Here is a 12,822-nt window from a genome sequence, read left to right as displayed (position 1 = left end):
TGATTTATGTAATTTTAAGACCTTTCTTTTCCTCGTTTGAAATGTTTAAAATGTGTGTGTCTTTTAGTAAGTGTTTCATGAATCATCAGACCTTTCTAAATGTGCTTTTTATGAACTGTATATGAAAGAAAGGAACTGAAGATATATTTTTCAGCTTGTGCCATTTCCATTTCTGCTATTTTACTAACCCATTATTTAGCTTCTCAGTAGATTTAATGAGGAATTATTTAAAGCATTCACAGAAAACCATTTGAGAAATAAGATAAGCACGTCGTGATATAGAAAGTGTGAAAAAGGCTACAGAGCTGACAAGGAACCTCTTAATGTTCTGAGCCTGTAACTGGAGAAAAATGCATTTCACTAATTTTGTTAACAATGAGGTATTATTTCTTTTTTAAAAGCTATTCTTAATATGAGCTACAGGAAAAGGCAAGGCTGGGATACGGCTTTGTCACTATACTTTGAGCTAGCAGGCACATTACCACTGAAACAAGTGAACTGATGGGGGAACAGCTCTCTAGATTTTGGACAATTCAGGTCTAAAAGGAAATTACAGGTGAAGTCAAGCAGAATAAGGAAATTAAGGGTAAAAGCACTCCATATAGCATAGCTGCTGTATAGATGAAAGAACTCACTAGGACAGGGAACTCACTCAGCCAAGGAACCTGACATGTTCTGGAAAGCCCCTGAATCAGTGACCTACTAAACCTTGATAGGGCTGTCTGTGCTGTGTGCCAGGCAGGGCCTGAAGTGGTTAGTGATGCCCCATGAGTCTGCCTGTGGAAATCACCAAGACAGACAGCATTTCCCTAAATGCCAGAAGAAAATAGCAGTTAAACTCCCTACCTGTTCTTACTCTTGAGAGTATTTAACAGCAAGCCCTCTGTTAGGTTAACTCTGCCTGATCTTGTCCTAAAGTGCCCAGAGGAGCAGGAGCAGAAAGAGGGCCTGTGTCAGGAGCTTGTGATTGTAGAAACAGTGGGACATTCCTGAGCCTGCTTTGCAAGAAAATGAAGATGGGCACAGGGAGATGACAGGAGATGAGGATTTTACATGCATCTTTGGGCAATGTAAAGATATTGGTATTAATGGGAGTTCAGCAGCGTGCTCACATCTCTTATTCTTCAAATAGTTTTTAAGAAGACTAAGAAGTCAGTAGTGGAAGAATTAATTGTTGTTGCAACTTCTCCAATTAAAAGTAATCTAAGTTATTAAGCTTCCTGAATAGCAAGCTTAAGATGTGAGTTACCTGTGTACTCACACTCTCAACATGGGAATTTCATAGTAGGTTATCTTTACCATGAAGAAAGCTGAAAAAGACACTTGGTTGACACATTTCTCTATCTCCAAGCTGTGATCCATTATTCAGTTTAATGGAACTGAGGTAGAATTGAGACAGTGGGAAATCACACATAATGTGGGTGCTGGAAAGTGTGCAGGAGCTAAGCAGCACCTGGTGAACTTGATTTGGCTGCCAGTGTGCAGCTGTGCCAGGATGGGGCTGGCCCTCATGGAGTGATAGAATGGCCCTGCAAAAGGGTCCTCCTGCTCTGCTCCTTTGGCTCACAGGACGAGCTGAATCAATCCTGCTCTGGGCAAGCTGGAGTTAATTAGGCCAGCCAGGCTCCAGGTGGAGCCCCAGTGGCTGCTCCACCAGAGCCCTCTCCTTCCAGGGCAGCCTGCAGGAACATGGAGCTGTGTCCACTTTTCAGCTGACAGACTGATCTGCTGGGGCTGTGTGTAGGGCAGAGGTAACTGTGTTATTTACAGACTCAAACTGACCCTGGGAGCAGGAGAAGGGAGACACTCATCTAATCTTTGACCTGGGTCATTGTTTGTGGCTTTTTCTGAAGGTAAGTCACAGCTGTCCTCTCACCAGCTGTTCTTTGTGATAACTATTACCTCTTAAAGGTCCCTCTTATTCTTTGTGATAACTATTGCCTCTTAAAGTTCCTCTTGGATTTGAGGAAGTTCAAAGTTTTCTTGGCATTCATTAGAAAAAGTGAAGATAAATTATAAATGAAAACAGCTGTCAAATAATTGTATAAACTTATGTCCTTGTCACTCCTGTAGATAAGCAGTTTGAGGACTTTTTTCATCCTGTCAGATTGCAGCTTGAAAGCATCTCAGCAAGGAGAGCAAGCATCTTGGTACCCTCTGCCCCATTCTTCTTGACATCCCACATTTGTCTTTTGGTTGGAAATTTTCCTTGTTTCTCACCTTTGAGCAGAGAGGATTGATTTATTGTCTTTGTAGGTCTTGCTCTGTGATGTGACACATTTTTACATCTGCACAACTAGAAGGCAGCTGATCTGTTCTTTGCCCAATAGTTTCAACTCATGCCCAGTACTTTCAACCCCTTTATTCTTTCCCATTAAATTGACATTTCAGGGATGAAAACAATTTGTGACCATATTAATGGAGACAGCTTCTCTTGGCAAGTAGATTTTCAATTACAGCTTCATAGACATGTTATCAAATTCCTCAGACTTGGTGGAGCAAGTTCAATTGACATTGGGTAGCCTAACACAAAGTCAGATAGCCTGAAAACTTTTACCTAGGAAAGAAGGAGTTTCTGTTGGCCTGAAGTGTTTAATGGGATACTAGGAAAGGTTTGTTTTAACAGACTGAAAAAGCCCCAGTCTCACATTTGGTCATAAACATTTATTGACAGATTTTCATTTATCAAGAACAGATTTTTCCCAGTGTTTTCATATCAGAAATGCAAAATATGTAACTGTACCTGTTGATTGGTTTGCTATTTGGCTCTCTATGTTACCCTTTCAGATAAAAGAGGAAAAACAATTTCATTGATTAACTGAACAAAGTGCAGTTAAAAGTCTTTTATGCTTATCTTGGGATTCTGAGTAGTCTTGCTGTTTGAGAGTACTGTGTAGAGATTAGGAATTTACTGAGAGTCAAAATGTGCTGAAATGTTCATTGCAGTGTGCTGGGTCCTGAGCAGGTGGGACTGGAAATGCTTGAATGTAGATTTTTCACTGAGGACATTGCTGATGTCAACAGAAGGCAAGCCCATCTCAGACACAAATAACCCAATAAAGCAGACCTGTGTTGGTTAGAGTCACCCAGTTCACAGACTGGAGGGCAGAGCACATCTTGTGACACCAGGGAAATGTGTTGTTTTTGTGGCTGAGCCAAAGGGAAGCACAGGAAAATACTCTCTTTTTGGTGAGATTCGCTCTCAGCAGATAATTTATAGAATTTATAGCGGCACATTCAGTGCTCATGTGAGCAGATGTGGTTTCTCTGAGCCTGTTTTTTTTTTAAATGCTCTTACATCAGGAGCTGATTAGCCTGATTAGGACTAGGCATTAGGTTCCAAAGAAAAATCAGCAGTGGCTAATCTGGGAGAGAGGAAATCTCGGAGCCCTTTACATCATCTTTGTACAAGTGGCTAAAATGTCAGGAACTGAAAAATTGAAACAGGACTAACATATAGCACAAGTCAAAGCTCACTTTTCCAATAGACCCAGGGGTAGGTGTTGTTGGATAGTGTCACAAGTCCTGCTGAATTCAGTGAAAAATGACATGTGAATTTCTGGCATGTGTACAATAGCTCCTCTTTGCCATCTCTGGTTGAAATGAGCGCTAAAATTAATTTCTTTGTTTTAGGTTTATGGAATTGTTAAAGGACTTGAGATCAGCCAACTCATTCCCTGCCCCAAAGTGGTTTATTTCCTAACAGCAAGTGAAGATGATGGGGAAATAAGATTGTCTGTATTTAATAACTTTATTGATGATTTTCTTGGTGATAGTGTCAGAAGACAGAGCAAAAAGTGTTATCTGTGTCTGTACCCCAAGTACCTTCTACATAAATGACAGATTGTCCTTTCACTCTGTGGCTTGACTGACAGGCCCTGATAATTGAAAAGTACAAGTAACAGGGGTCTTTCAATGTGATTTTAAAATTTATCTTTACTTTTTTTTTAGTAAAAACGAACATGTCTTTCTTACCTTGTCTTTATGGCATGTGACAATAGAATTAGTAAAGACTTTTTGGAAACTTTTAACCTTCCGCAGAATATTTCAGAAAGAAACAAACATTTCCTTAATACAGGCAGGAGTTCCTTAGTAGAAAGAAGTCATTTTATGATTGTCATGACATTAGAGAAGGGTGTTATAAATCCTCCAAAATACTTAAAAGGATTAAATATAGAAGGAATAAAGTTAGCTCTCGCACAGCTACTTGGACATAAGCAGATAAGAAGCTCCTTTGAATTTGAAATGTGTCTATGTAAGCCATATGCATTCTGCTTAGCTCTTTCCTAGCATAATCCTCAGAAACTTCACTCCTGGAGGATGTGGGAGGACGATTCAGTCATCTTAAGACATGTGGATCACTAGATCTGGTCCTGATGTGAACGTGAGCCAGACTGCAAAAGCTTTGCTGACACCAGCTAGAATAGTGTTTCACACAAAGTCAAGGGAGTATGCTCACTGAAATATTATTATCCAGCTTGCATAATCCTCCCAGAACCTGGCTCACTATTCAAGCATTCTGCCAAATGTAGCAGATCAAGATGCATCATAAAATATTTGCACCATGTTTGAGATATTAGAACAGGATCATAAATCAGGCATTTGTGTTGTTCTGGGAAAGCCTGTCAGAACAACTTCTTCTGTATTAGTGAAACCTTTCTGCGCCTTTTCATCACACAGCATTCTATTCTGTATTTCTTTCCTCACTGATGACCTTGTATACCCTATCAGGCATGACTTTACTTTGGACTTCTGCAAACTATTTTGTTAAGAATAAAGCATTAATTAAATTTTTTTGCCATCATTTTCTGTCTGCAGTTATCCTGATCTGTCTGTTTCTCAGACACCTCTTCTTTTAGTTGAGCTTTGTGCTGAAATGACAGGCCCTTCTATTCATGACTCAAATACATTGCCAACTCTTGCACTCCTCTGCTAAAAGATGTAGTGAGGACTGTAGTGACAATCCTGGTAAATGAGAGTGCCAGAGTGTTCTTTCTTACTCCATTTCTGGTGCCAGCACAAACTCTGGTCTTATTTTTCTAGAAAATAGGTTCCAAACCCTTCTTCTCTGTGCTGAAGCAGGAAGAAGCCAGTGATTTGGGTGCACTTGCTTCTTACCCACTGGAGGTCAGCACAGATCTTCACAGGAACTAGGGAGAGGCCCTGTGGGCTGGCATGGAAGGGAAATGTTATAACAGTGGATATGATGCTCAGTGTGCTATGAAGATGTGTTCCTCTGCAGTACCTGATGTCAGCTCAGCACTCTTGGCAGCAAATTACTTGTGTGTTCTTCTATTGATTGAGGTAAAGAATAGAAGGGGGTTTTGAAACACATCTACATTGTAAAGAAAAATGAATATTGGCATTGAGCTTTAAGTGGTAACCAATTAAAAAAAAAAATCAAATTCTTTCCAAGTACGTGGAGTTCCCTTGTTTTGTTTTTATGGTTTAGGGGAAAATAACCGTGTTCCATCAAACAGGTTGAGAATCAGGTTGCAGCAGGCAGGAAGGATGACAGGTCTGCAAGTCCTGCTGGAGACAAAAAATAATCTCCAGTGATTTTTCATAGGCTCAGAATTTCACCCATAGATTCTAATGTTTGAAAAGATCCGGATGTGTGACAATCTGAATCACACAGACAGTGGAATGAAAGGCCAGAATGCTGCAGGGAAAAAGAGAAATTCTTGAGATCTGGAAATCTCAGTAAACACTACTGACTTAGAAAGCAGGGTTGCCTTGTTCAACTACTTCCATGAAGCCCCACAAGTATTATCCAGTCTAAAGCTGTCTTCATCTTTTGAATGTCACAGGAAAACGTAGCAATGAAGGATTATTTGACTTCACTGTTATTTAATAAATAAGGAACCATAATACAGCTTTGCAAGTGGTTAATGTGGAACGTTCTTTGACAGGGAATTGATAAAATAATTGAGACAAAACAGTGAAACTGACTGTATCAAGTTCTCCCTTTTTCCTACAAAAAACCCCAACCTCACAAGTGTTGTTCAGAAATTGAAAAGATTTTCTTAGAGCTCTTTCTTGTATTGTTGTAATGAGATGACATAATAAAATTATATAAGTTTTTTGGATAAATTTTGAGTAGCTTTATTGACACTTTTCATATTAGATGTGAGCAAAACAAGATGATGAGCAGAAGAATGAGAAGTACCAGGTTTAAACCCACATCCTGAATACAGCCCCATTACTGCTGTCTGCTTAAACCAAAATTTGTCAGTGCTAAGGGAAAACAAACAAAAATGTTTCCAGTGCTCCTTCTGAAAAGGAGAAAAAGGCAAGAGCCAATGTCACTGCTATCAGAAAAAAGGTGTTTCTGTCAGATAAGGCACCAAGAGCACATTCCTCACTAAATCTCTCCCTGAGATGCCTAGCCTGTGTAGTGCTGTTACTAACCCTTGCTCTGTAATCTCTCTGTATATATGTCTAATTTATCAGTTTCTTGTAGATTGTCAGCAGCCTGCTGCCTCCATACCGCCACACGGCTCACAACTAGCCAGGGGGCCAGATTGCCAGACTGTCAGGTAAACTCCACTAACTCTCCTCTCTTTGCACAGAGCTGCATGCATGCCTGCCACCCCCCTCCTCCTCCTCCTCCTCCTCCTCAGACAAAAGCTCTTCACTTTTTCTCTAACAGCAAACCTTTAACAGCTTGAGGAACAGTGGTAATTTCTGCAGTGACAGCACCAACATGAGTCACAGCATTCATGCACTTGCTTCCCTCTAAAAATATGGAAAAAATGCCAAGCTGGATCTTGCAGCCCTCATTTGATATTTTGATGCAGTTTCTCAATGATGCCAAAGTAGTAATGAATTTATTTTGTTGCTAGAAAGATTTACTGGAATGGGGGACTTTTAATTTCAGGGGTAGGTGCAGGCTTCTCTTTGGTAAGGTGGCATTTTAAAGGCATTTGTGAGATTTTAGCAGCCACTTCTAAGTTCTCCCTGACTTGGAAACTCAGACCTAAGGCAATCAGTTTTTAATCTTGTTTTTAAAAGTAAACTCCTGGTGTCCTTGCTCATAGGTGGTGCAAAGGCCACATCATGCTTCTGGAATGGCTGGGTTAATCAAGGCACAACCCCAAACCTAAGCAAAGCAAAAGGACATTACAACGATTTTATCTGTTCATGGCACATTCTCTGCTAATATTCACTTATGTCCATGCTCTCACTTGAAATAATTTACATTGTTTTTAGGCATTTGCCTGAACTGCAGTGACCAAGTTAGTGCCTTTCTTTTACTGCCTACAAAGTGGAAGTACTATTATCTTCTTTACTATGTAAGAGCAATAAGAACATTTTACTGAGAAGTTGGTGTAAACTCATTATCACTGGAAAGTATAATTTACTGATTTGCAGTTTGGAGTTCTACAGCTCACTGAAAAAAATTACAAGTTACATTTAAAATCCTTAATATGCTGGTAAAGTGATGCTCCTGTATTTTAGATGTTAGAGCAATTTAAGATTAGCAATAGGTGCTTTTAGACACATGGAAAGTTAACATCAACACATCTTATTTTAACCCTATTAATTAATTAAAGGCTAGTCTGTTCCTTCCAGAACTACTCTCCAGTGATGAATATGTTCAAATACCATCCCTCTCTACATGCAAAGCAACAATTGCTTCTGTAATTTTAAAATATCTTCTCAGAAATCTGCAAACATTACCTTGTTCTGAAAATTAAAATATGGTTAATATTTTAAAAACTTCAGATCAGTCACCCTACAAACAGCACACACCTTACACACTTAGCTGAAAAACTGACTTTCAGGTGGCTATTGTTTTTTACCACTAGATTTGTACTTGTCTGGTGAAGTCAAAACAACACTGATTTTAGTATTTTCACACTGCTGCCTTGCTTGCCTCAGCCACATCACCTGCCCAGCTCTGTAAAGCAGTGAAGCATAACAACAGATTTAATGCAAGTCAGCATGATGACATAAATTGTTGAGCTGTTTAAATAAAGTAATTGGAATCTGGAGTAAAATTTGAGGGCATTTGAAGACCAATTAGACTTACTGAGGTTTGGATTTTCTAAATGCAGCAGAGAAGGAAGCCAGGAGCTTGTCCCACCATTCCTTGTCCTATGATTGTCCCTGAAGTCACTCATTTTAAGAGAGAGCTGTGCTTGTTTTTTCTAGTCTCCAACACAATTCTTGCAATAATGTGACCTCTGAGAGGCATTTCAGCCAGGACTAAACAAGAGCTGGTTAAGGCTTGTGCTTCACACAGATGTTTTCCACATCCTGCAATATCTAATCATGTTCAAACCAGTTAATACACCTGACCATAGCACAGATAGATTCACAGAGAGCTTTCCCTCATTCATTAGCTATACTATGGTTTTTAACTGGGACTTGATAACTCTGGCATCTTTAGTAATTGTGATTCCAGCACACAGGCTTTGGTAAATCTCACTACATAAGCAAGGTAGTTTCAAGCCAAATGAGACTCCAGGACAGATGTAGTCAATTCATTTTAGCTTTACATTGGTCTTTTTGCTTGAATCTGCATGTTTCAACTGAAACTTGATTGGAGGATCTGTGAGAACTTTCCTTTTTAAAATTAAATTGATGCAACAGTGCCCAAAAGTCTCACTCCGCCTTGCATGCATCACCTCAGTTTCTAGGTCTAGGGATATGGGGCAAGCAACCAAATCCAGGCCTGCCCTGACAATGACTAGATGCTGTTCCCCCTTCCCTGGGGTAGCACCTGTAGCTGTCTGTCTGATGGACTGTATTGGACAAGACTAAAATATTGCCATTGTCCAATATCAAAAAGAGCATGCCCATGTTTGGATTGTGTTCAGGTTTCTGTTGAATGCACTGAAAACCTCATTTTCATTATCAAAGGCCAAAACTCTAGGCCCAAATTATCTATTAAAAAAACAAAAACAAACCACAACTCCCCAGTACCTCAAATTAAATTAATAATATAAAGTAATACAAAATAATGCTTTTATTTATATAAAGTAGGAAATAAATTTTTAAAAGGGTAAAATATGCAACGTAACACATGCAAAATTTCTGCATTCTGAAAATATCATTGGTCTGTTTGTATTTTCCTTTGGTGATTTGTTACAGTTACAATCAATGCCAGACAATGTTGCATGTGAATGACATCTCTAAGCCAGAACAGAGTACTTACAAACACTGAAGGGCTTTGCACACCATTTTCCAGTTAATTTTAGAAATACATGATTAGTATTTTGAGTGCCAGGGAAATAAAATAGAAGAGCTGCATAAAGCCAGACAATAATAGTAACACAAAAAAATTGCACAGGCTTTATTCATCAATTGAATGAATACATCCCCAAATGACACTGGCATTTAAAGAGATGTTCACAAAAAGTCTGTAAAAAACCAAATGTTTTTAAAACTACACATATCCCATTGGGTGAATGTAACAATGTTCTTCCTTATTCTCTGTTTATAGTCAAAAACTCAAGTTCTTCCATGTCTCTGTCTTGCTTTGTGTTATTAATCTGCCCTGCCATCCTCTGCTGTCTGTGACTGCCAGTGTGTCTGATAGCTCAGCTCCAGGACCTGCTGCCACCAGCACCTCTACTGCCATAAAAAGCACATTGAATGCCACGTGTCACTTGCTGATTCTGATACATTTTTAGTTTATGTACTGCTACAGCAAATCTGCATTAATGAACTGGATGAATTGTGTTTCTGAAGAAAGAAAGGTATAACAGCAGAGTTTTAGAAAAAGATTTGAATCTATTGGAGCTGCAGGTGATGTGTTTATGTATGCTACTATAAAGGTGCCTGATAACCCTGACATTTTTTTTCTCTTCCTAGTGCCCTTAATATTTAGTATTGATTGAAAAGGAGATAGCGAGACAAATTTTTCTATTTCTTCTGTGCACATTTCAAAGTGTGTGTGTATTTCAAAGTAAGAAGCAATGCAGAATTACCAGGAGAAGAAAATTAACTCCAAGCACAGTGCTTAGAATTGCTAATCTGAGCATAGCCTGGGATAGTGTGTAGTACAGCTTTTACAGTCATGGCTGGCTCTGTACTGAAGGCCATGCCATAAAGTTGTTTATATTTGTGTAGGGGAGAATCTTATGTGTCTCAAGGAAGTTCTTTCAGGCCACTGATGCTGTACATAACTAATTGCAACTGCATCCATTTCCTCACCAGTCCTCTCCCTCAGAGCATGAGCATCTTTTGTTGCTTATTTTTAAAGTTAGGAAGGAAGCCTCAAAAGGCAAACACATCTCTGAGCAAGGAATGTGTGTGCTGAGTTTCTGTTCCTCTCTGGCAATTATAGGAGTCCTGTTTAAAAAGAAACAAGGCCGCAAGGGAGAAGAGTAAGCCAGTCTTTGCAGGGTTGTGTAATCACCTCCTTGTTTGTCTTCCCCAAATGGGATGTTAAGAGTCTAATTCAGTTTTCTGTCTCTGAAGGAATTAAGGCTAGTGCTTCTCCTAAGCCTATCTTGAAAACTTAGGAGGTGCTGAAGCCAGGAGCTGGCTCTTGATGAGTGGATAAGTTTGAGAGTAAATACAGAGCTTTTGGGTCAATCTGCAGTCACTCCTGACACAGTCATTGGTGTGGAGCAGGTAAAGATCTCAATGAGATCCCTCTGTGGATGCTGTATCTGCATCTGCATGTGGCAGAATATGACAGAAGGAAAGGATGGATACAGCCATGGAAAGAATTACTTCTTCTGAGGGGTCATAGTCCATAACACTACACACTTTGGGCCTGAACTGTTAGACAGCTGAGCATAAAACAAAGCTTGTGTGACCCTGAGCTTCTATAACCCTCTCACCACCCATTTTGCAATCGGGAAACTCATCTTCAGGAGCATTACTGGGAGACAGGATCTAACTTAAAACATGCAATTTTATGACCTTCAAATAAGCCCAGAGGTGCAAGGACTGTAGCTCCTGTAGAATTGTGCATTTGGGGTTAAAGCCTCTCAGATTTTCTGATTTGAAAATGTGGACATTGCCATCAAGTTACTTAATGGTGATGGTGCGCACTTTCTTTCTTCAGTCAAACACAATATCATCTCTTTGTTTCCTAGAGTAAATGCTGTGTGTGGAAACCAAAGACATTTTCAGTACTGCTGGCATTTCCAGTAGCATTTTTCCAAACAATTTTTTCATTTCCAGCAATAGGCTAATTGCATTCCTTCAGCCAGAACTCCAATAGTCTGTGCTGCAGAGATAATATGTAAAAGCACAGTTTCTAAAGGAGGAAAACAGAGAAGGCAAATTCTCTTGAAGACAGAGACATAAATGATGGTGCTTTATCATACATCACAGTGCTGAGCTTGGAATAACTTCAACACTGTAGAACATTTGAAGCATTAGGGGAAAAACTCTTCCTAGACACATTAAAGAACTGGGGGTTTTGGTATTTTTCTCCTTTTTTTTTCCTTTTCCTTCTCTTTATAATGATTTTTTTTTTTGCATTTTGTTTTGGTATCTTGTTTTTCTACAGCTCTGCACTAGGAAGTGGGGTGTGGTTGTGTTAGCTGCCCCTTTTCTTTGTTGCTACTCCAGCCCCTGTAAGCTGGTTCAGACCTTTCTGCACAATGTGCCAGTGAGTGCTATAAATGCACTCTAGACAGGTGAATTAACAGTTGTTATCAGACAAATTGTACATGAGAAACAGTCAAATGACAGAAATATATGACAGAATGAAAAGGAATTGAGCAGCACAAAACCCTGAAGAAAACAAAACATAAGAAATCCCCACACTTCGGGAGTGTAAATTATATAACGTGTAATTGTTAAGGGGCCTGATGAAGAAGGCTACACTGTATTTGTACAAATCAATTAGTAAATAGGTGAAATTCAGTAAGATACCACATTTTCACAGAGCTATGAAACCTGATTTCCAGCCTGGCACTGTCCTTCATTTCAAACAAGGGAATCAGCTGCATATAGAAAATCTTTAATACTCATGTAAAGATGGCACCTGCATCTTGTCCTTCAAATTTGCTCTCCCATTTCACAGATGCATTTTTTTCTCCACACAGTCTTTGTCATCCCAGCATGCAAACAGCAATTGTGTACAGGAATTGTGAAGTGGGATATCTGGTCCACCTCACAAACACATCCAGGTCTCACTGACTTGCTGTGCACTGAGAGTTTTCTGTATGTATGCTGTGTGTCTGAGGATATGGATTTAGAGATGAGGCTTCACCCCTTTTTAAAGTTCATTTCCAGCCCTGTACTATTTACATGCTTGTAAAAAGTTTGCCTTGTATTTTAAGCACTTTTTCTCTTTTCTTTTTAATTTTCAGTCCTAATGCTCTTCCAGAAGAGCAGCCACATTCCAGCTCTCAGTGTGCCCCTCTCAGCTGTCTCTCTAAGCCTCCTCCTTACCCCTAATCTTCATATGCAACGTAAGAGAAAATGCAAACAGAGTGGAGCTCATGCAACAAAGGTTGGGATTGTTCCCAACAAGTGGGTGGACAATCCTGCCTTGTTGCTGCATTGGCAAGTCTGGATTCATATCCCCTGCTCTGGCAACTGAGGGAAGGTTGAGAAGAAGAACACAAAGCACAGAGCCCAACCTATCAAGAAGACTTTTTATGGTTCCTCTGATTGTACTCAAACTGTGCTATCACAACTGAAGTGTAGTGAAATTTAACATCTCAACAAAAATGTTCCTCCCAGCTGCTTGGCTTTACCTCTGAAATGATGAGAGACTTAAGCCAATGTTAAAAAAATATGTTACAAAAATCCTACCCTCACATCCTCTAAGTTCAGCCGTAGGAACCAGTTCAAATTTCTTTTTGTCTTCAAGGGTGTGATATTTATTTCTTACTTTATTTGCAC

The 12,822-nt window shown here is 39.5% G+C and overlaps 1 protein-coding gene across 7 annotated transcripts in view; it reads left to right on the top strand.

Moving 5' to 3' along the window:
* BICD1 (BICD cargo adaptor 1) overlaps positions 1-12,466 on the top strand; it is a 166,247-nt gene extending 153,781 nt beyond the window's left edge. For 2 of the 7 annotated variants that reach the window (XM_036400296.1, XM_036400295.1), the window contains exons 8-9: positions 6,454-6,539; positions 12,285-12,466. In XM_036400296.1, the coding sequence (XP_036256189.1) occupies positions 6,454-6,539; positions 12,285-12,372 (174 nt within the window). In that variant the 3' untranslated portion in view covers positions 12,373-12,466. The remainder of the gene's footprint in view (positions 1-6,453; positions 6,540-12,284) is intronic. The other 5 variants (XM_036400293.1, XM_036400294.1, XM_036400297.2 and 2 more) reach the window with 5 other exon arrangements.
* Positions 12,467-12,822: the final 356 nt, after the last annotated feature.

The sequence above is a fragment of the Molothrus ater genome, chromosome 5 (assembly GCF_012460135.2).
Source record: "Molothrus ater isolate BHLD 08-10-18 breed brown headed cowbird chromosome 5, BPBGC_Mater_1.1, whole genome shotgun sequence".
Taxonomy (NCBI): Eukaryota; Metazoa; Chordata; class Aves; order Passeriformes; family Icteridae; genus Molothrus; species Molothrus ater.
Note: the sequence above shows the minus strand (reverse complement) of the source record. Positions and strands in the feature narration are given on the sequence as shown.